Below are 23,815 nucleotides of genomic sequence, written 5' to 3'. Positions count from 1 at the left end.
ACATGAATTCAGTCCTAAACTGGCTAAAGACATATGAAATTTATCTTAAATTTTTTGCACCTCAAAACAATCGCTCTTACATCAACACATGATCAATCGGAAATGATGGCGAAAATCAAAGAACGACAGAGATATTCCATGCATCCAACAATGGAATCGGTTCGCGAAATACGCAGTAGCACCCATTCATCATGTTCATAATAGAGGGTGAAGAGTTTCCTCATTTGAATAACAACATGCGGCACTAAAAAAAGGATTGTCACATGTATCAGTTCCCATTATGTGTGTAATGGCCCTAGCCTATTTATTCACAAAATGTTGCTAAACTAAAAAAAATAGGCCTCAAATGATTGGATTTATCAAATACTGCAGTATGGAAATTACAATGAGTATCATACAGTTTCACTTTTTTTTTTCAAAAGTTTGATGTTTTGTATGGGGATGTCATCTGGATCCCAAGCGTTTTCTTTTTCTTCATTCAATGTTTTTTTTAATAAGAAAAAAAACTATGGACTACTAAACCGCACATCCGGGTTTTTTTATTATTGTTCCGGCTCGAAATGATATAGAGCGATCAAAAGACGGCGTTTGTAATTTGCATTCGACCCTTAACGCCCCCGCAATCCCCCCACTCTGCGTGTGGTCTTTAGCGTCACTAGGGAATTGTTAACGCACTATAGAAAACTGGTGGATGAAAGGCTGATCGGATTTAATCCCGTGCCTAGAAAGACGATCCTTGATACTGAAAAGCACTGATTTTTATACCGAGACTTAAACCTCGGTCACATTTGATCTACGGCAGCCGTAAGGCGAATTAAAACAGCCGTTTATTCATTTGTTTTATATACAAACCACCTATATGCAGCTGGTTCAAAAATGTTAAAACGGCTGTTTCCGACTCGCCGTACAGCCGCCATAGAGCAAATGTGACCGAGGTATAAATGGTAAAAAAAATTGACAAGCAAAAAAAAGTCTTCACTGGAGAGGGGTCACTTATGGCTCGTCAGGGATCACTTTGGACTCGTCAGGGGGGGGGGGGCAGGGATACGTCACTTGCATGTGTTGTGACTCGTCAGGGGGGCAGTCTGCCCCCCCCCCTTATTAGGTACGCTAATGGTGCTGATCGTTTACTTTGGCCGGTTTATTAGGTCCGGTAAGAGGTAAAGGGTTGGAATAAAAATTTTAAACGTCTCAGATTAATTGAAAATCGTTCGAGACAGAAATTATTTCAAAATTGTTTTGATTTGGAAATTATATTGAAATAATTTAATTTCCTTTGAGAATAAACTCTCTCCTAAAAAGAAGTACAATTCACGTATCTTTTCAATTAAGTCAGAAATATAAGTCCTAAATACATTAGATAAATGGTCTCAACTCTCAGATCACAGCTCATGATCGATCGGAACGTATTTCAAAATTGTTTTGAGGTGGAAATTATATAGAATTTGTTTCAGATACCATAAGCTCTTTTTCCTGAAATAAATATTATTCGCTTATCTTTCCAATAAAAGGGAAATACGTTGGAATAAAAGTACTCAACATCTTAGTCTTAGATTAATGCACGATCGTTCGAGACGTATTTTTGAAATTGTTTTGAAGTGGAAATTATATATCATGAAATCAATTAAAACCTTCCAATGTAAACTTTTATTCTCCTGGAAGAAATACAATTCGCGTATTTTTCCAAAAAAGTCCAACAGAAGCAGATTGCGTTCCCAATAATTTTCTAGAATCAAGAGTGCCTACAATATCAAAAATTCGGCATAAGTTAAACAAAAAACCCAACATAAATATACCCAAACAATTTATACGATGTCAGAAACAAAATCGAAATGTCAAAAAATCAAAACAAAAATATCATAAAAGGAAGTATTTCAAACCAACATAAAAAGTAAGGCAGTATGTCTAACAAAAGAAAAAGAAGTAGACATTTTGTTGATTTGCGATTTAGCGTGTTTAATGATATGGCGTCATTATCATTCTCCAAAATTTAGTTTGCCGTTGATATCAATGTTCGCACTAATTTAGTTACATTCGGGCATCATATTGTGTCATTTTATCTGGCCTCTGTCAGAAAAAATAAATGTTCTAAAAATATTAATCTTCCCGTGGCAAAGATGAATAGGCCTATATACCCCTCTAGTTATACACTCTTGGCGGACATTATCCGGCGAGTTGGATGATATAGGCCTATTCATACCAAGATGTCTCAAACTATGGCCTTAATAGAGGTAAAAAAAAAACTATGCATGGGTACAATTCGTGCAACTGCTCGATCATTAATATTCTTTTTAAACGAACGGTTTGTCTTGCGCTTCTTGATTTTCATGCTCGGGAATTAATATTTTTGTCAGTGCCAAGAAGCAACGTTGACGTTCGGATAAAACGGGATAAAATAGGCGTGTAATCCATCTGTATCCGGTCCCAAAATCATACGTTAAAAAGTCATTAATTCAACTTATTTTTCATGTGTGAATCTTCCGTGTCAATCTCAATTCGAAAGCTGCAACATTTTCGAAATCGGCAGTATTTCTATTGATGGCGTTAATTTTCAGTTCAGTTCGTTGACAACGGAAACTATTGAGAACCATCGACTTATCGAGATCGAGAATTTTTGTCATATTCATAATTATGCGCACGTGTTGATCTGTAGTACTCGGTCGCCATGCGACACGATGCGGCCGAGCATATTCTACCGCTAGCTAGCTGTAGTCATTTCCAATAGAGCGTGCTTGCATGAAGTGCTTCGATACGGACATAAAAGAGGAACGCCTTTCATTATCATGCTTTTAAATATAATAATTTGAAGTCGAGTAGCACGACAAGTGGAACTAGTACAGGCACCACGACGTACATGTTTACTCTTCATTCCGGGTCTTCATTCCAGAGCGAGTCGCGGAATTGAAGGCTAGCCGTGGCCGGCGCGGGGTGAGATTGCCTTTGCGAATTTTGATAGAAATGGGGGGCAGCGACAGCGCAGCTAGCGGCCGCTAGCTGCCGCTAGATGCAGCGAGCTGAGGATTAAATCTATAATCAAATGTAACATAAAGTATGGCAGCGAGCGGCAGCAGGCACAGGGGGAGCTGCGAGAGCGGATGTGAGTTCTATTGTGCTTTAATTATCGCAGCTAGCTGCCGCTGGCCGACGCTATTATCCCGTCTTAGAGTGTGCAAGCGTACGCTCGCGGGGTGCACGCTGCCAATGCAATATGGATGGGCTCCCTTAGAAACAACAGTAGTAAGCGCGTTATAAATGTTATGTATTATTATTATTATTATTATTATCATTACCATTACCATCATCATTATTATCACCAACGCAACCATCATCATCATCATCACCATCATCATTACCATTACCATCACCATCATCATCATCATTACCATCATCATCACCATCATCATCATCATTATTGCCATCATCATCATCATTACTATCACCATCATCATCATCACCACCACCACCATCACTCTACCACCATCACCATCATCATCATCATCATCATTTCCATCTTATCTCACCTCTTCAAGAACTTTTCCAAGGTATCATCATCCACCAGATAGTTATGACTGAGGAGGACATCCTGGAGCTCTGTGATGGTGATCCGACCGGTCTTGCTCTTGTCAAGCTGAGCGAAGGCCTCCTGGAAGGTGCCGTACTTGTCTCTCATTCTGTCCTTGAGATCCTGCAGGAGCTTGTCCACCGAGATGAAGGCTCCCTTTGACGCTTGGTTGATGGTGATGTTGATTCTAATGAGTCAAATGATGGAAATTCTAATCAGACTTTTTGAAAGCATTTGAATGCAAAATAATACATTTATTTGACCAAATGCAAACAAGATCATTAATAAAATAGACAAAAATTGGTATCGCAATTCTAATCACACTTTTTGAAAGCATTTGAGTGCAAAATAATACATTTTGTTTGACAAAATGCAATTAGGTGCATTAGGTGTTTGATATTCAAGACAATTGTGAAGTCCTGTGATACTTTGAAAACAGCTTTATTTTCTTGTAATTAACAAGTGGAACACCTCTGATGGCAGTTTCCTGGTGGTCCCATCTGTTTAGACGTATATGAACATAAACTGGCATCTCAGTGTTTAGCTAACTGAAATAGTCAGTCCAAAAAAAAACATTAATTCATATTCACTCATACTTTTCCAATACACCTTGCCACTTTGAACCCAGATGATATGTAAATGAGAACTCGGCAGGATGTGGAAGTCATTGTAGCTTGTCTAGCATTGTGACCACCTCACACTGTGACTGGACGGAATACTCCCTAGGGAGTAGAGAATGTCCATATATTGTGAATGCAGGATGACCAATTGAATCCGATGAGCGGAGTTATGATAAATCTGAAAGCGCTAATCTTAGCACCTTGTATAAATACCCATATTAATTATTACAATCAGTAGCCAACAGAAGTGAGTACATCCCTCATATATATGCCTTATTACTGAGCATAAGAAAATGTGGGAAACGATATGTAAACATTAGATAGCAACTTTGAGTTTCTGACTATTGAAAAAAATCCTCAGTCCCACTCACTGTTTATCAAGTTGTGCTTGATGGTGGCTCTCCAGTGTATCGGAGGATTCCTGTGTGATGCGTTTGCTGACACCTCCGTCATCTCCCGGAGCAAATTCCTTGCCCATCATCTTCAAGAAGTGTTGATGGTCGATGTAACCCTTGCCATTTGGATCGTATCTGGATGAAAAGTAATATCATTAACAGTACATTTATTTGAATGTGCATTTAATTTGCAGAGCTTGAAAAAAAAATGCTTGTGCAAATCCAAGGCTTTATAACTTGCTTTCGTTGAGGGAGCATGTTTCATGAAAAGTTTTGTCAGTGGTTTCTCTGACCAACTTGCTCTCAATCAATCAAATGGAAGGATTTTGGTGGCTTATAACATATGTCAGTGACAATCCCTGAATACATGTTTCATGAAATTCTCCTGGATTCTTAACTGCAGACCTGCTTATTCTAAAGAATTTGATTCGCTGAATAAAAATTGGGGGAGTATGTGTCTAAATTTTATCGATCTCATTTCATCAGAATCCAGGTGGGTGTTTCATAAAGCTGTTCGCAAGTTAAGAGCGACTTTAAGAATGACTACTGATCCTTTCTTATGGCGAATGGTATATTCATTAGGGATGGGTTTGCGCGTAAAAAAGGATCACCAGTCATTCTTAAATTCGCTCTTAACTTTATGAAATGGCACCCAGTACATGTACCTTCATTTAATATCTGCAATATGTTTTTTTTTTCACATCGTAGTATTAAAAATATGAATTGGCACATGAATGTTACAATAGTTTACAATGAAAATACTTTCAAAATATTGCAAAGTATGAGACCCATTTTCATGATGAACCATCGATGCAAAATTAATTATTTTTTAATGAATGAAACTTTCAACATACTCACATGGCCCAAAGCTTTGTAAATTCATCCTTGGTCATCGGTAACATGAAGGTATACAGAAGATCTCTCAATTCTTTCTTGATGATGACGCCATTGCCGTTCTTATCGATGGACCTAAACGCCTTGGCCAGGTCGTGATACTGTCTCTGGGCTTTAGCAGCAAGGATCTCGTGGACTTGTTCTGCGGCAAGCTGGGCGGGGTCGATTGTTGCGTTCCACCTGTGGAAAGAGGTGCAGGTTTATTTAATTACCATTCCACAAAAAAATGTAATATGTTTATACTTTACCTTTCTTGTAACAAGCAAAATTTCACAGAAAAACACTGATCCCAGCCATGGCGTAATTAACTTCAGCAAGAAATTTATTTGCATTGTGCTGCACTCAACGCAAGTCCCAAATGCGCGCTGTTGATTGGTTGAAAATCAAGTTGCGCATGATTTTTAGAGTTGCAATCGATTGCAACTCTTTCTGCAACGGGCCCCTGATGCTGTTATTTTTTCTCCTTTCACACAAGCTTTCTTGTCCCCATTGGTTTCACTCTCTTTGAAGAGTGAAGAAAACCATTTTATAAAATTATTCTCAGACAGTTATGAATGAATTGATCACTAAATGTTCTGACAAAATTGAAACAGTACTGTTAGAGATTTGTGTCACACGTGGCTTTTAATACATGTAGTTTAACCACAACTTAAGACCTGGGGCCCCATTGCCTAAAAGTAATACCACTATGGTAACTTTGTCATCGAATGGTAACTTGCATGGAATCCTTGATTTTGATTGGCTGTTGATCATTGTTACCATGGTAGTTACCATTGGATAGAAACATTACCATAATAAAAAACTTTTATGCACGGGGTCCCAGAATTTATAACAAACCTGATTTCAGAATACAGGATTAAGTCTTCACACTAACCTGTGATCGGAATCTAACCACTTGTGACCCTCCGGCGAATCACGGACTTCAAAAAGGTCTAAAAACTCCTGGTAATTGAGTCTAGTCTTTTTGGAGATGCCGAGGGCACTCATAAGTTTGTTGAACTCATCTTCCGTACTGATGAACATGAGCTGATCGACAAGACGCTGGAAATCTTGTCGACGGACAATGCCATCATGGTCGTCGTCCAATTTGTAGAAAGTTGATCGCAAGTCCTGAATGAGGAAGATGCACAAAAAATAAAAGACAATCATATTTTTCATCTATTTTAATTTAGAAGAGATGCTAAAAAATACTTTTTGCAGACAATGCCATCATGGTCATCATCAAATTTATAGAATGTTGTGATCACAAGTCCTGAATGGGAAAGGTGTAAATAATTTTTTTCACAATTGTTTTCATCTATTTTAGTTTTCTGAGCAGTCCATCAAGTTTTTTTAAAACCCTTGTCCAACTCTTTCCCAACGGAAGGGCTTGCCTAGATCCATGACCATATATGAAGTATATTATTACTTCCTATAAATGAAAATACTTCTATTCTATAAGATACCCATTCCGATTCATGCCGGACAAAGCTCAGTGACTATTTTTCAAACTGATTACTAGGACCAATTCCACATAATAATACATGCAATCACTTGTAAAGTTAAGCCTTGCAATCAATTTTTAAGCTTTGGGTCACCTGTCTATGATCACAGAAATTTGGTCTACTGTGTGTTGGGTATAAAGTTACGAGTAGGACAAAAAAATCTTCATCATCAACTCACCCCAAAGGCTTGCCTCATCTTATCACCAAGGTTAGCGAGCATCTCCTTTGCAGACATGTGTTGACTTTCAAGTTTCTTCCACCAATGATTAGGGGATCGGGTGATCTCCTGTCCCGGGCCACCGATCCTCATGTCTTCAAAGGAGTCAATGAAGTCGGTATAGGTGAGGGATCCCCGGTCGAAGCCAAGCTGTTTGCAGAGCAGGGCAAACTGGTCGTCGTCCATGTACATTCCGAAACTCTGAATAACCTGAAAATATATTTTAACAAAATTAATGAGATAGAGAAGTGATTTGATTACTCTGCAGTGAATGGGTTGTATCTTTCAATTGTGAAATATTGACATATTCAATGCAAATTTGCTTCACACAGAGAAAGTATGTGCTAGGAGTCTAATATCTTCTCTTTAAAAGTGGCATCAATATCAGTGTTGCATAGATGGAATGATTTGACTTTAGCAGTGGCCTGGTGGCCCAGGGCCACCAGAAATGACAATTGTACCACCAACTTCTGGAAAAAATCCCACACTTAGTTGAATGACTGGGCTACCAAAGTTTCAATACATTGTAATGTTTGCTAGTTCCTGGGGCCACCAAATTTGCTTTTCGGGCCACCAAAAGTTTGAAATGATTTTGGTAGACCGATCGAGACACGAAGAGAAAAAAGTCGTCTGCAGGCTTGTATAATATGATACCTTAGACATATGCAACGTTATATTTACTATGCAAAGTTATGGCAGCGGTGAAAAATTTCCAGGAAAAAAAAATCCAGATACAGAATGTCATTATTTAAACTGTTCAACTGAAGTGGCATTTTTACCAACATTTGAAATAGATTATTAGGGAAACAAATCAAGGCATGAATTTGGCAAAGTTCTTGGTAAATCAAGTCTTTTGTAGAGTTATGTGTAGTTTTTAGACATTTTTTTTTTTAGTACCTCCCTCCCCTCTTCTTGCCTCGGAAAGGCAAACAAATTACTGAAAATGTAGACTAACCTGTCTGAATTCTTTCTTGGAAAGCTTGCCCCGTCGATCCTTGCAGTATCTCAAGAAGTTATCTCTGAGTTTGCTTGATTTTTGTGCCATACGGTCCTTCAGCTTTAGTATGACCTCGTCAGCATTCATGAGTGTGGTGCGGTTCAGTGCGTTCACTTGAATTTGGTGCAATCTTCAAAGGAAAATAAAAATAAGGATTAGAGAATGGATGAATATGTTTGTCTCAGAATGACTTCATTGGCATTCATCAGTTTGGTGCATTTCAGGGCATTCACCTGAATCTAGTACAATCTAGACATTTAATTTCAAGTAGGGTTTAAAGACTGGATGAATCGAATGTCTAAACTTAACTAGATAAGCACAGTTGTAGCAAGCTATGATTATATGAGAAAGTTTTTAAATCAAGGTTTGCTGTCACCACATATCATCAGTAAAAAAAAAACAGACAGTCACTTCAGTCTTTTATAAGATCAGGCACTATGACTGATTAACCTTGATGTAAAATGTTACCTATGTAATAGGTTATACCAGCTTGGCATTAATGCGGCGGAAAACTGCGCTGCCATGTTCCTACAGGAGTTACTTCAATAGAAACATAAATCAGCCTTTTATGAGAGAGGGACTAAATATCATTCTAAAGAGAGAAATCTAACCTTGTATCTATATCCACTTGTCTTTGTTGTTCATTGAGGTCACTCAAGACTTGGATGTGGGTACTGGTGCCAACCAGGTCACCGGGTGACACTTCGACCTTCAACATCTGCAGGAAATCACCAAACATGATCTTGCCATCTGTTTCTTCACATCGCAGCCACATACTGGAGAGAGAGGAACGAGATAAAAAAGCATTGTTACGTCACTTCGGATCTTAAGAGACTAAAGATCCACTTAATCATAAGAGTACTAACATCACTTTCAGTTCAAATAATATTAATGATATTTGTATAGCACACAAACCCACCTTATTAGGTGCTCAAGTTGCTTCTATATTACCACGGCTAAGTCAGCAATTGATTCCGGTGCGCACAGCTTTTTGAGGAATTACTTTCTGCCGGAACCCATTTACCTCACCTGGGTTGAGTGCAGCTCATTGTGGATCAATTACTCGCTGAAGGAAATTACCCCATGGCTGGGATTCGAACCCATGACCCTCTGTTTCAAAGTATAGAGACTAATCCACTTGGGCACAATGCTTCATGGACACATGCTCGGAATAATCTACAAACTGGTTCATAATTACAACCAGTGTCATATATATTTCTGAAAGACATAAGCGATGATTAACGACCCACGCTTACTATTATCATAAATGCATTTATAAATACAGAGTTCACTTACTCTTCTAAGTGATCTTCTGCGACCGGTAGCACACATTTGCTGAGGATTTTCCTGAGCTGGGGCAAGGAGATGGCTCCGGTGCCAGCAGGGTCAGCCTGTTTATAGAGGGCGCTGATCGATTTCCAGTGCTCCTCGATCTTCTCCCGCAGGATCTCTTCAATGGTCTCCCAGGCGAGGTTGGCGGGCGCGACGTCATTCCATCTGTGCTCAGAGTTCAGCCACTTGTGACCCTCCTAAAAAGTGAAAAGCATTTCCGTTAGCATAGGTGAAATATGCCATTCTTATGCACACAAATCCCATTGGGATATCACAATTCTATGATGGAGTAATTCAAATTGCATAAGAATTACAACTCGAGGTATATCACATTCAAGGCCTGAGATTAGTATTTGATCCTCACATTAGCAAGAATATAATGATTAACATTCGTTAACTGTTTTGGGAGAGGAATTGTTGGAACTAAAATTATCCTAACTCTGTGTTCAATGTAGACAATAACAAAACTGTGATACACTGCTTCAATAGCTATTGGGTAAAACTTCACTATTTATGCAATATGAAAAGTTGTAAATATCAGACTTCTCTTGATAATTAAGCAATTATTCAATTTCCCCAATTTTTAGCCCGTTGTATGATTTTGAGGTTTAATACTATTTCTATGAAAAGTGAGAAATAAATATGGACAATAATGTATCAAACTTGAGCCAGGGGATAATGGTGTTTTACCCAAGGACAAAATGTTTTCAATGACAAATGCATTCAAGGACAAAATACATTCCAAGGAATTCATATAAAAAGATTGGATTATGAGCCATATCACTGATGATAGCTTACCTCTGTTTCTCTGACTTCAAAGAGTCCCAAGAAGTCATGATAGTCGATGGCATTGTTTTTCTCAGGGTCAAGCTTCTCTACGATGACCTTAAATTGGGCATCGGTGAGTCGTATAGTGAACTTGTCCATGATCTTACGTAATTCTTTCCTTGTCACCTTTCCATCACGATTCTACGAATGGAGACAAATAGTACTGAATATGTATTCTTGGAAGAGTATGCTATTGGTCAACGGTATTGGATGATAATAGGAAGTGGTAATGGGTGATGCATAATGGTTATTTGAAATAAGCAATGGGTATATGGTAATGGATAATGGTTGACAGTAATGGGTATGTCAAGGGTATGGGAAGTGAGTAATGGCTAATGGGTGAATCGTGATGGGCAGAGGTAATGGGTAGTGGAAAAAGTATAGAAAGTGGGTAATGGGTGATGTGTTGATGATAATGGATGATAATGGGCAGAAGTAATGGGAAATGTACATGGCATGAGATGTGAGAAATGGGTAACGGGATGATGTTAACTCATTGAGTGCTTCATGCACGCTACGTATCCTACTATAACATGCCACACTCGTGCTCGCACGCCTACTATTGATTGCTTTGTGCTTGCATTGTTTCCTACCCTCGCCTGCTTCGTGCATGACTGCGCACATTCGGAATAACAATCATTGTTACGCCGTTTTGCATTGTATTGCGCATCGCATGCACGCCGTAATTAGCACTATTGTGTGCAGTGTGAACTCTGCTTTCTGACAGATAAACTTACTCACGCGGTTTACATTCGACTTTTTTGAGTATTTCTACATTTTTTACAAGATATGGCTCCGCCTCTGAGAGAGAAGAGACCTAGGTTTTTGATCCATACAAAACACTCCACAAAATGGAACTACTTGATACAACTCATATTTTAGCGGTAAAGATAATAACCAATCCACATGAGGACATCATTATAAGGGGTATGAAATTTCCTACAACTTTACTACACAATATTTTGTGGATAAACTTATCATTAGAGAGTTACAAGCAATTGTAATCATGACTATTGGAAGGAGTGAATACGACTCGCGATCCCAAAATCAATGTGGCACAGGGGGGTTTTGTGGCTGGCACAGGGGATTAGCATCGGATTAGCACTGTGGCATTGGCTTAGTAGTGTGCGTGGCATGTTAAGAGTTAATGGATGTTAATGGGCAAAGATAATGATTCATGTCAATGGTATGGGAAGTGGGTTATTGGTAATGGGTTGATGTTAAATTGATAACAATAATGGGCAGCGATAATAGGTAATGTCAATGCTATATGGTAATGTGTTAAAGAGTAGATGGTAATGGATGGCATAACATTGATGGTAGAGAAGTAATGGGTTGATGGTAATGGTAATATTAATGGGTGACATAAGTGGTTATGCCAAGGGTATAGGAAGTGAGTAATGGCTAATGGTGATGAATGATGATAATGGGTGGAGGTAATGGGGAATGTAAATGGTATAGGAAGTGAGTAATGGGTAATGGGCTGATGGTCAGGATGTGGTGCTATTTCTGAATAAATGCAGTTTAACTTCAGTAAATCATTGGCTACATGAAGAAAACAACACCATTGTTAAAAATAAAGCAGTTAAACTTATGCCAATCATTATACATGTACACTCTAAATTTGCAAAAATAATGAAAGAAAATCACTGTTTAAAATGTAAATTGACAACTTAAATTGGCAACACAATCAAAACAACAAATTCAGTTTATAAAAAGGTAAATCACATTTTCATTGAAATCATGCTATTATCATACAATTTGACCAATATACTATCCATATTAACTTTCTTTTTTTAAACTGTGAAAATTAATAGAAAATTAAAGCTGTTGCCAATTTGAGGACTGAATCAGTGAATAACCTTGACTTACCTGATCAAATGCCAAGAAAGCTTCTTTTATGGAGGGATACATGTTGGTGACATGCTTGTGAAGCAAAGATAAGATCTCAGCAGCGTCCATCTCCCCATCCCCTTCTCGTATGGGGTTGACCCTATTCACACAACAAAAAATACATATTTACAAGAGTTTTTATTGGAAATTTGAAAAATCATAACTAAGACTAACCCTATTCACACCACAAAATATACATATTTACCAGAGTTTTGCTTGGAAATTTGATATTTACAACAGAATGTTTGCACAAAAAATACTTGCTTACAGCAGAATGTTTGCACAATAGCTTAAACCAACCATTATTCAGATTGAAACTATCCACATAATTAAGATACATGTTCACAACAGAACATTTGCACAAAAATTAATACCAAATATATTTTAGATTGAAACGATACGCACAAACAATACATATTTACAACAGCAATTTGCACAAAGGTTTAAACCAATCATAAAATTCAAACAATATAAAAAGTATTTCAAAAGAGAGTAATGCAAAAGGGTTAAACACAATTATAGTTAGGATTGGGCCTATTCTTACAGTCACAAAATAAACATGCTTACAACAGTTTCGCACAAAGGTCTAAACCTATTGTTGTTTGAAAGAAAAAAAAAAGGAAATCAATGAACAAACGCCTAAGTTATGAAAATACAATTTGTGTATGATACTTGTTATTTTGGGGAATCTTGATTGTTGACATCTCAACTAAGTGTTGAAAAAAAAAATGGAAATTATTATGTTTTGAAATGCAGAAATCAAATGAAATTTATTGAAGATACTAACCTGTGGTTCCACTTGATTGGGATGGTCTGTCCGTTCCCTTCTATCCGAGGATCAAGGAATTTCTCCAGGAAGTGCTCCCAAGGAATCTTGTGAGAGGCCTTGAAACCAATCCTGAAATGAAACAGAAGTAATAATAATAATAATACTCCTCATTTATATAGCGCTTAACACATAGGAACAACGTCTCTAAGCGCTTTACAGATATATTAATACCCCGGACATTGGATCCTTGCATGCTCACGTACAATGTATGCCCTTCTCCACTCCCTGGGGAGCATTCCAACAAGAGTTCCAAGACTCAATTGCGAGGCATACTACATAGGCTTTTGCATCCTACCAGGTACCCATTTAACACCTGGGTGGAGAGTGGCAGTATGGATTGATGCCTTGCCAAAGGATGCTAGGCTATGGTGGGATTCGAACACACTACCCTGTGATTACTAGGCAAGAGTCAGAACTAAATTACTGTGAACCATATGTCTGTCATAAAATTGGGATGAGGAAGTATACCAATGCCCTTGTATTCTTCGTATTCTAATTTGCAACAAGATTTTTTTTGCCATAAAAAATCACAAGATACTTGGCTAAATCAAGATGAACTTTTAGCAGAATATATACATGTATATGTTTTATACAAACAATGGCACGATAGCAATCACAATATTATTTGAATATATAGAGTATTTTTTGTTACTATACTCTTACCTTTCCATAAGTTGTGCAAATAGCTGATCTGACATTGGGAGCGTGAAATGAATGAGAACACTCTTAAGATCATCGAGGGTGATGAATCCGTCTTGACGCTTATCAAACGCCATGAATGCTTTCTTGATGTTCACATAATTATCTTTCATCTGTAAGAGAAGAGATACACAACGTAAGAATGATTAAGTCAATTGAATGACTAACTAGAATTAACAATTCATCATTGTATTTTTCAATAACGTCAAATGTGTTTCTAGTAATGTATCGACAAAAGCAAAAAATATTTGCTCTTATTTCACAAATGATAATAATCACTATTATCATTACCATCACCATGATAATACGGTAATCACAGTCACTATTATCATCATCATCATCATCATCATCATAACCAACATCAACACCATCATCATCATCACCATCACCATCATCATCATCATCATCACCATCATCATCATCATCCATCATTGTCATCATCCATCATCATTACCATCATCATAATCATCATCACCATCACCATCATCATCATCATCACCATCATCATCATCACCATCACCATCACCATCATCATCATCATCATCATCATCACCATCATCATCATCATCCATCATCATTATCATCATCACTACCATCATAATCAACATCATCATCATCATCATCACCATCATCACCATCATCACCATCACCATCATCATCACCATCATCATCACCATCATCACTACCGTCATCACCATCATCATTCATCACCATCACAATCAACATCATAAAGACAAGGACAGGTAAACAATTACCCTGTTTCTGAATTCTGCTTCAATTTGTTTATAGCTCATCCCTCTCACTGCATCATCTGTTCTGTTAATGATTGCCATTTGTTCTACATGCTTGGCTCGGTCATCTTGCCGTTGGTTCCAAGTTTGTGCTAAAATATCACACACAGAAAAATATATGTCTAGATTACAATCAAGACTGAATGATTGATTAAATATCAAATTCATGTCAAATTTCCCATAACGATACCTTTTTATAGAAGATTTGTACATTGTCTTTTGTATAGCATATTTTTACATAGGACTGTACATTACTTAATGAAAAGCTTTTCTCTTGTGCCCAAAAATGCTCTTCAAATTTGTCAAGCAAAATTATTCCCTATACATGTATTTTATTGTGGCTTTGAAAACAATATAGCCATGTTTTTTTTGCCTCCTATAATTGCAGGCTTTTTAAAAGGGTGCTTACACCTCACTATCTAGTCAAGAAAAATAGCCATGTAGGTTTGTTACATCACTCACAACCAAACCTTTACAACTACTTTTATCCTCCTTTGAAAGATTCTTTAAAAATTCCTTCCTTTATTCATGAAAATAATAATTCAATAAAAAACTATTCAACAGTAGATGGCAAAGTGTAATTTTAAAAGTAAAGACAATATTTTTTCCTTGTACATGCATTACAATCAATAACACACATGTATTGGTAAACTTGTGTTAGTCAAATTTCTATTAGTCAAATACTCCCCTAAGTTGAAGTAATTTCTTTACCAGATTATGCAAAGCATATTTCTGTGTTCTAAATAACGTTGCTTTAAGCAGTTACAAGCATTATTCTTGTTATACATTATTTTCACAACTTTGTATTGGTCAATTACATACACAATCCATTACTATTTGTAAATGTAATGCAGATTCTTACCAAATTTTCCATGTTCAGGGAAGGCCTTTGAATGTTTTTGGACCAAGACACCTAATCTCTGTAGGAACTCATAGTAGTTTACTATCCCACTATGGTGGAAATCATATCTAGCCCACAACCTAAATGGTATGGAAAGAAACAGATGAAAGAAAATTGAAAATTCAGATGTTGTTTGAAGGTTTGCATGGTGGCATGAACAATTGCTGATCTGGGTCATGGTACACCATGTGGAGTGTTATAGAAACAGTGGATAGAAGAAGAGAAGTGGATAGGCGAGAAAGTGGAGATTTGAGAGTAGAGTATTCTTTCCTGAAGACAGACAGTCAACCTGTCCGAAACGTCGAGTCTCTCTACTACTCATCATCTCTTCTCGCCGACGTAAGCCAGCATCTCCTCATCAGCTCTATTACTCAAGCTGTTCTCACTCAACATTCCTTCTGGTTTACAGTCCTTTTCAGGACTATTTTCAAGAAAGAATACTCTACTCTCAAATCTCCACTTTCTCGCCTATCCACTTCTTCTCTTCTTCTATCCACTGTTTCTATAACACTCCACATGGTGTACCGTAAACCACATCAGCAATTGAAAATTCATAATGAACAAAATGAGTTCAAAGATTAAAGTTCACCTATTGATTACCGTTGTGCTAGCTCAGTTGGTAGAGCGTCCGTCTCACTACCGGGAGGTCGGAATTTCAAACCCCGGCTGCGTCAGGCCAAAAGACATTAAAAGATGGGAGATTCTGCTACCGTTTGGCGCTCAACGATTTAGGGGATATAGCAATGTCAGTCTATGTAGCCCACAATAAATTGGGCAAAATGAAACTTTGGAGGATTCTTATTTCGGATTTCCAACAATGAAATATGGATTTCCATTTCAATTTCCACAATTCTTCTATTGCAATCTATTTCCTTTTTTTCCAAGAACACTTAACAAATAAATACCAATGGTACTAACAATCTAATAAGTTTAAATAAAAGTCAATAAATTACCACCAAAGGGTTCATATGTACTGTTTAATGAAAAAAAATGATTCTGAATAATTGCTAAGAAATTTCATGGCATTCCAAACGGATTTTGGATCTTTTTTTCAAGCAATATTTTATAATACATTGTCCCACATTTGGTCATCTGTGTCGGTGATCTTTAGTGTTGTAATTTTCAGCTCAGATTTCATAACTTTACAGAGTTGGGTTAATGTAAATAGACCAGAAGCTACAGGTAGATCTAACAAGATATTGTGATAATTTACCTTGATTTTAAAGACTTTCTAATGAAATCATTTGTTGCAACTACAAGTTATTTAGCTTTAAATCATTGCATTTGTTATCTCACCTATCGTATTGTTCGTCCGTCATTCTAAAGCAGTAGTTTTCAATCACTTTACGCAGCTCGTGTTTCTGAATCCTGCCATCGCGGTTGTAGTCGAAGAGGCGCAGGGCTTTCATGAAGTTTTTGGTGTTGACAGCGATCTTGTCCCTGAGCTGACGTTCGATGACGTCTATACCCATGTCAGCAGGAGATTTCGTATAGCTGTACCTAATGAGGAATAACGAACAGATACGTAAACTATTAACTACTGGATAATCATTATATGGTACGGCTTAGAACTGGATGCCAGAAAAAGAATGTTCCACAAATCAAGGCCAATATTCATGAATACATGAGTGGAATATTGGCTACAATGAACAGAATAGTTTTGATAAGCCATCCAATAAAAGTATTATATTCAATGATTTTTACTCATTTGACTGTGCAATATGACACAATATTGCACAGCAAGTTTTGTACATAAGCTTGTACAGAAATAATGGCAAACTTTACTCCATAAGTACTTAAACTAAAGAAAAATCATTTCTAATGTCAGTGATACCACTGATAATTGATATTAAACCTGAATATCATTAGCACGAGCCATTTCATACAAGAATTGTTTTCCATTTTGTGTGCACTTCCTCCACTCCTTGGGGAGTACTCCAGCAAGCAATACCAATATCAAATTGCTAAACATACTTCATTTGCTTATTTATAAAACACAGGCTTATCTACCCTACCAGGGACCCATTCAACACCTTGGAGGAAAGTGGCAAAAATCAACAATGACTCACTTGTATCCTGATCCCATCTTCCAAGATTCCCTCGAGACGGCTCCGGTGTTTATGAAGCGGTCAAGGAACATGCAATAGTTGACCGTTCCATTGGTGTTGGTCGGAACTTTGGCCATGACAGAATTGAACTGATCGGTGGTCATCGGCAGACAAAAGGTGTCGAGGACACGCCGCAACTCGCCCTTTGTGATGGTCAGGCTCTGGTCAATGTCATAGTTTTGGCATGCCTAAAAAACGAGGAGAGAAAATAGAACACGATCTTATTCTCCAATCAGAAACATGCAATACAAATAAGTATTGGTAATGGGTCTTGTGAAATCAAGAAATTACATTCTTTCAAATGGCTCCTTGACTTTTGATTAAAAAATGATTTCAATTTCCTCTTAAAATCAGTTAGCGAATTAAGTTTTATCATTTTGTATGAAAGATTATTTGAAATTAACAAAATATGGTGTCTAAAAACAAAGTACTAATGCATAGGCTAATTTTTATCAAAAAGACAGCAGTCAACAATCATTAAATGGGAGGGGGCAGTCATAAGCACAAAGGCTTGAAAAGGACGCCCCTCAAGTCATATTTAAAAATCACAATAAAAGCAGGGCCAAAAGGAAAACACATCAAGCATGTCAAAAAGATATAGGTTCACTCTGACTGTTCAAACTGGCTTTAACTTTTAATACTAACCTGTTTGAGATCTGTATAGAATTTCTTGATTTGCTCTCTCAGGATCTGTTCAACTTCAATCACACTGAGTTTGGCATCCAAAGAGGCACTAGGGAGAGGTGGACTGAGGTTGGGACTTGATGATGCAGCTAGAAAATAAACCCAACAAATAATGATAATAATGAAACAACTAAAAATCATCTAATTAGATTGTACATAGAATTTTACAATAGTATTGAAAAATATATCACACATACTTTACAATATTCCATATCATTTGTTTTTGCTTTGTTTTGGGGAGCAAGTATTCCACTTTTGGATGATAATGTTAGGGGCTTTATGATAAAAGATAGAAAGTAGACCAAACAAAAATCATGATATTCAAAATATAGAAAATTACATGATACTATGAAATTGCATAATTATACAGCCCCCTACATATACATTATAATATTGACAGTACTTCTATGCTAATGGGGATATTTAATCAAATTTAAAAATCAATGTTCAAGGATAAAGCCATAAAAATTAATATTACTTATGGCCTGAAGAATCATCTTTAGAATGAAACCATCCACCAGAATAAAAAAGGTAAACTTCAGTTTTTTTAACTTAATCTAGAAAAAAATATCTTTCAACATTGATAAAACACCCCCCCCCCATTAAACTCTTAACTTACCTCTCCCAGAAGGGGTCAATCCAAGGTCAAACGACTTGCGTGACAACTTGCTCCCTGACCTTGAATGCTTGGCTGTCTTGAGGATCTGCCTTGGGGTGAAGAGGATACCTGTACCTGGGCGCAGAGTCAAGTCTGTCGGTTGTGCGACTTGACTCGCCATCTTGCTAGAAATTTTTTTCTTCTCGTCTTGATTTCGTCACTTGCGGTGTAATTTAACTTCAGTTAAAGTGACAAGTGTGCTTTGAAGACTAGGGTAAAAAGAGCACTTGATTATTCCATCTAAAAGAATAGGAACAAAAAGAAATACATGTAAGTAATGATGCAACATTCGATAGTGGGTAGATTTAATTTCAAGTCAAAGCTCTTATGATTAACTTATGGACAAGGAAAAAAAATATTCAACTTCAAATTCATTTTCAAGCCTCAAGGCAAATCCAAAGTGAATTCTAATACGAGATTGTTTCATTGTCATTGACTTAGTCAATTTATATTCACACCTTAAAACACATTCATTGAAATATAACCTAAATAAAGATTAAGATATTCTACTTCGTTAACATGTTACTTTTTGTTAAAAAATAATTAATAGGCCTACAGTTAATTTTCATGACATTGTTTTGATGATAAACATGACTCTAGGCCTATCTAACGTTAGAAAGACAAGATCTTCAGAACATAGATCTTTCTATAAAGATTTGATCTGTTTCTTCAAAATAGGCTTAGGATTATAGGATAATTGATAAGTTATAGAATCTAGTCTCGATCATAAAATTCTCGACCTAACGTCGATCGCGTTGATCAGAGATGTCAACCATAAATAACCTTTCGTACGCGGAAATAAACACATGGGACTACAGCAGCGTTTACAACATGCACATCGTCAAAAACTTATCACAACTCTGATGACAGCAATTTTTTCATACATACCTTTGTATCAGGGAATCATTACTAAAAGTTATCCTCCTCCATTAGCAAAATCATAGGCCTAATCAACACAGTTTTAATGAATATTTCAGAGTTCAACTTCAAGATCGCGACAAGTTCCTTTCCCCGCGATCGTCGTCCACTCATGCATTGTGTATCGTTGCTAGGAAGTTAATTGTGTGTGTGTTAATGGGAGTGTGTGTACGTGTAATGGAGATGCGGTCGATATTGCGTTGCCAGCGGACGTAGTCTTTAATACACAGACACGACTGAATCTGTTTCTGTTGCACAAGTTATAACGAGAGAGAGAGGGAGAGAGACAGAAACAGAATCAATGTCAATGAGCGAAATATTGAGGGGACAGAGACCACGACTATGGGACAAACTTTATAACCATTTTGAGCTGATACTCAGAATATACCATATTTTGCCCTCTTCTCTTTCCTTAAGTTTTCCCGGTCCAATTTCTACACAGGGGAGGAGGAGGCCTATATATCAGTCAAATTAGCAATACCTCCATCTACTACGCCAGCGCCAGTGATGGTGATCATAAGGATGCAAGGGAATTTTCTCAATAAACGTGTTTTTTTCTTCAAATTTCCATATACAAATAACAAAGAAAATACAGAGTAGGCCGACGCAGTGGCGTACCGTGAGTCACGGCATGGGGGGGGGGGCACCAGCAAAAATTTTGAGTCACTTAATGAGCTGCTCAGTTGCCAGGTATACAGACACATTTCAAGTACAGCGCGAGCTGAAAATTTTTGTTTATATATTGACCCCAAACAGGGAGATTTTAAGGACTATATTTAAGGAACCCATTACATATCTCACCACAGTCATCTAATGCGAGTGCTAAGCGCTGGCTGATTTTGTTAGAATTACACGAAGCTCTTGTAGTCATTGTAATCATGATTATTAACATACGCGTCTCAATAATCAAATATTGCGAGCGCGAGCTAAAAATTTAGGAAATTCAGACCTTAAACGGGGCATTCTAAAGTTTGTTGGTAGAAAATCACTATACGCATTTCATTAACCAAATGATGAAGCGCGAAGCGCGAGCTGAATTTTTTTGATATTGAGATCAGGAAAAGGGACATTTTAAGGACTGATTCTAGGAATTTATGGAGAGCAGACATATCTCAGTATCTCACCAATCCACTAATGCAAACATAACCACGGACAAGAAATGTTTTATATATTAAGACCTAAAATGTGGCAATCACTTTAAGTAGTCATGAAAAAGAGGCATACTAATGTACACAAAACAATAACAACTCAAAGTGCGAGGAAGTATGTTGAAAACGGGAGGTTTTAATACAACAGGATTATATATCTCGCTAAAGTTTAACAGACAATGCGAGCACCAGGAACAATGAAGACATAATCAAATTATGTTACTAAAGTTGTGAAAAAAGGTATCTTATGTAATATAACGTGATTATGATATAATATAACATCATAATAAAGAATAATTTCTTCTTTCCCATTACGTTTCTCTTCCCCTCTCCCTATTTTTTCTCCTTTTCCCCGTAATTTTTTTTGGGTCAGCCGATGGGGGGGGGGGCGGCACGTGCTCCCCATGCCCCCCCCCCTTTACGCCACTGGGCCGACGTAATAATAACAAGGATGTGTTTTCTATAACATAACGATTTAAAGGTCAAGTCCACCCCAGAAAATGTTGATTTGAATAAATAGAAAAAATCAAACATTTCATTAAAATCGGATGTAAAATGAGAAAGTTATGACATTTTAAAGTTTCGTTTATTTTTCACAAAACAGTGATATGCACAACTCAGTGACGTGCAAATGAGTGAGTTGATGATGTCCCTTACTCATTATTTCTGTTGTATTGTATTGTTTGAATTATACGATATTTCTTTTTTTTTTTGCAGAGTTGACAATAAGGGCCAACTTGATTAAACACACACACGACACACGACAACAGGAAAAAAAAATTGAATATTTTATAATAACAAAATACAAGAAATTGTGAGTGATGTCATCAGTCTCCTCATTTGGCATACCGACAACGATGTGAATAGAACTGTTTTGTGAAATGAAGCAAAAATTTAAAATGTCATAACTTTCTTATTTTACATCCGATTTTGATGACATTTTCAGTTTTATGCTAAGTTGGATTTTTCTCTTTTCATTCAAATCACCTTTTTGTTGGGGTGGACTTGTCCTTTAAGAAGGTTGTAGGGGTTGCCACCATAAGCTTGACTGTGCGGAAACCCAGAATATTTAATAATACTATAATATACGAGTAAAGGTGCAGACTAAGCGGGGCTGGGAAGGAGTCTATTATGCGTATTTAAGGTTTTGATTCGTGTTTATTTTTTCTGTTTCAAAAAGTAGGGGTGTTTGGTTGACAAAGACAAACAATATTTTTTCATAAAATTAAAATTAAACGTTAAAAAGAAATACACATATCTGATTATGTTTTGCCACTCCCCTTCAAAACAGTCCCTGTAATGATGCATGATCAATCATCAACATCACCATCATGATCACCACCGCCATTCACCTCCTCACCGCACCACCCCCACAGTATCAAAATGCCATGGCGCCACCGTTGCATTCACTGACTTGGTCAAACAGCTAATAGTTGGTCTGCAATTTCCCCGGGGGGGGGGGGCCACTTCCATTCACGAGTGGATACCATGCGCGACCATGGGGTCTCGAAAAGCACCCTAAACACGTCGGTAATTTCCATATTCTGAAAATGCAACCCTTAACAAGTATTGGCGTGTGAAACCCTACCCTTAACAAGTATTGGAAACAAAACGATACTCTTGGAAAATATTCCTTGAAATGAACCCCTAAACAAGTACAGGAATGTGTTATTGTTGGTCCTTTCGGTCGTCGGCTTTACCCTTATTTGGTTTACGACCCACCCCCTCCCCCACCTTCTACACCTCGCGCAAATCGGACTCTAAACACGAAGTGTTGGGGCAAAAAGGACATCCTTTATAAAACATTTTAATTTTGTTTTATCATCCCCGCAAATTCGACCCTAAACACGTAATTTTCATAGCGAAATAGATACCCTTTTTTCATTATTTTTGTGTTTTTGACACCCTTATCACGTTACGTACGCAACGTGCCCTATCGTGAAAAAGACATCCTTTTTACGTGTTTTTTTGGTCGCGCATGGTATCCACTCGTCAATGTAAGTGGCCCCCCCCCCCGGGCAATTTCTTACTTTCAAGCAATTATCATATATGAACATGCGTTATTTTTTTCTCCCAAGGGGGGGGGGCATTTGATGTTTAGTGTCCCCTTTCCAAAAGGTGAGGGGGGACACTTCCCCATGTCCCCCTGTGATTTCCACCCATGCCTCCCCCTAATCATAATGTCATTATCCAAAGTTCCGATTTCATTTTGATTCCATGAGCACAAGGGGGCACTATTCAATTTCAAATGTAGTACACTGATCTGGATACAAGACTGTTGTGCCATGCAGAGTCATAAATTCGGTATGAGTGCAATGCTATTTAACAGAACACTAAATTACTAATTTTTCATCAAAAGGTTTATAAGAAAAAAAATTTAGGAGGATTCAGAAATAATTGGCATATACTTCTGCATAATAAGAGTAAATTGATTGGTCGGAAAAGAAGTCCCACGAGAAATCAATAAACGTGCACAAAATGCGGGACAAACTGAGGCAAAATTATTGCTTCAATAAGTCACAATATTCACGAGAGCATGTTGATTCCGTGTTTGATTAATATCTTTAAAAAGATGATGTTTATTATTTTTCAAATAGGCCTACACATTATTTTAACAATGTAGATGAATTTTGAAAAATTATAAACAAATTTAAGAACGTGGGCCCCTATATAGGCTGAAAAGTTGACATTAGGCCTACCTATATAGCGCATGATTTTCAAAAAGTGGATGGGAGGGGGGGGGGCACATTTTTCCGATAGAAATATGTCAAGCAGAAAAATAATAAAAAAAAGGTTTTCGCCTAAAATCGGAGGTCATTTTGTCCACGGAAAATTTGATAAACAAACAAAAAAAAAG

At 37.3% G+C, this 23,815-nt stretch overlaps 1 protein-coding gene across 1 annotated transcript in view; it reads right to left on the bottom strand.

Annotated features, from left to right (window-relative positions):
- LOC121406372 (EF-hand calcium-binding domain-containing protein 6-like) overlaps window positions 1-20,044 on the bottom strand; it is a 34,049-nt gene extending 14,005 nt beyond the window's left edge. Inside the window, exons 1-19 of the mRNA XM_041597413.1 lie at window positions 19,781-20,044; window positions 18,854-19,132; window positions 18,196-18,323; window positions 17,512-17,738; window positions 16,739-16,942; window positions 15,404-15,522; window positions 14,506-14,633; window positions 13,715-13,863; window positions 13,010-13,120; window positions 12,202-12,322; window positions 10,300-10,470; window positions 9,466-9,698; window positions 8,781-8,945; window positions 8,128-8,299; window positions 7,134-7,382; window positions 6,346-6,581; window positions 5,436-5,651; window positions 4,554-4,712; window positions 3,522-3,749 (exon numbers count right to left, since the gene is read on the bottom strand). Of these exons, the coding sequence (XP_041453347.1) occupies window positions 3,522-3,749; window positions 4,554-4,712; window positions 5,436-5,651; window positions 6,346-6,581; window positions 7,134-7,382; window positions 8,128-8,299; window positions 8,781-8,945; window positions 9,466-9,698; window positions 10,300-10,470; window positions 12,202-12,322; window positions 13,010-13,120; window positions 13,715-13,863; window positions 14,506-14,633; window positions 15,404-15,522; window positions 16,739-16,942; window positions 17,512-17,738; window positions 18,196-18,323; window positions 18,854-19,013 (3,176 nt within the window). The 5' untranslated portion in view covers window positions 19,014-19,132; window positions 19,781-20,044. The remainder of the gene's footprint in view (window positions 1-3,521; window positions 3,750-4,553; window positions 4,713-5,435; window positions 5,652-6,345; window positions 6,582-7,133; window positions 7,383-8,127; window positions 8,300-8,780; window positions 8,946-9,465; window positions 9,699-10,299; window positions 10,471-12,201; window positions 12,323-13,009; window positions 13,121-13,714; window positions 13,864-14,505; window positions 14,634-15,403; window positions 15,523-16,738; window positions 16,943-17,511; window positions 17,739-18,195; window positions 18,324-18,853; window positions 19,133-19,780) is intronic.
- Window positions 20,045-23,815: the final 3,771 nt, after the last annotated feature.

The sequence above is a fragment of the Lytechinus variegatus genome, chromosome 19, assembly GCF_018143015.1.
Source record: "Lytechinus variegatus isolate NC3 chromosome 19, Lvar_3.0, whole genome shotgun sequence".
Lineage (NCBI taxonomy): Eukaryota > Metazoa > Echinodermata > Echinoidea > Temnopleuroida > Toxopneustidae > Lytechinus > Lytechinus variegatus.
The sequence above is the reverse complement of the archived record's forward strand: the minus strand, read 5'-3'. Positions and strand labels throughout refer to the sequence as shown.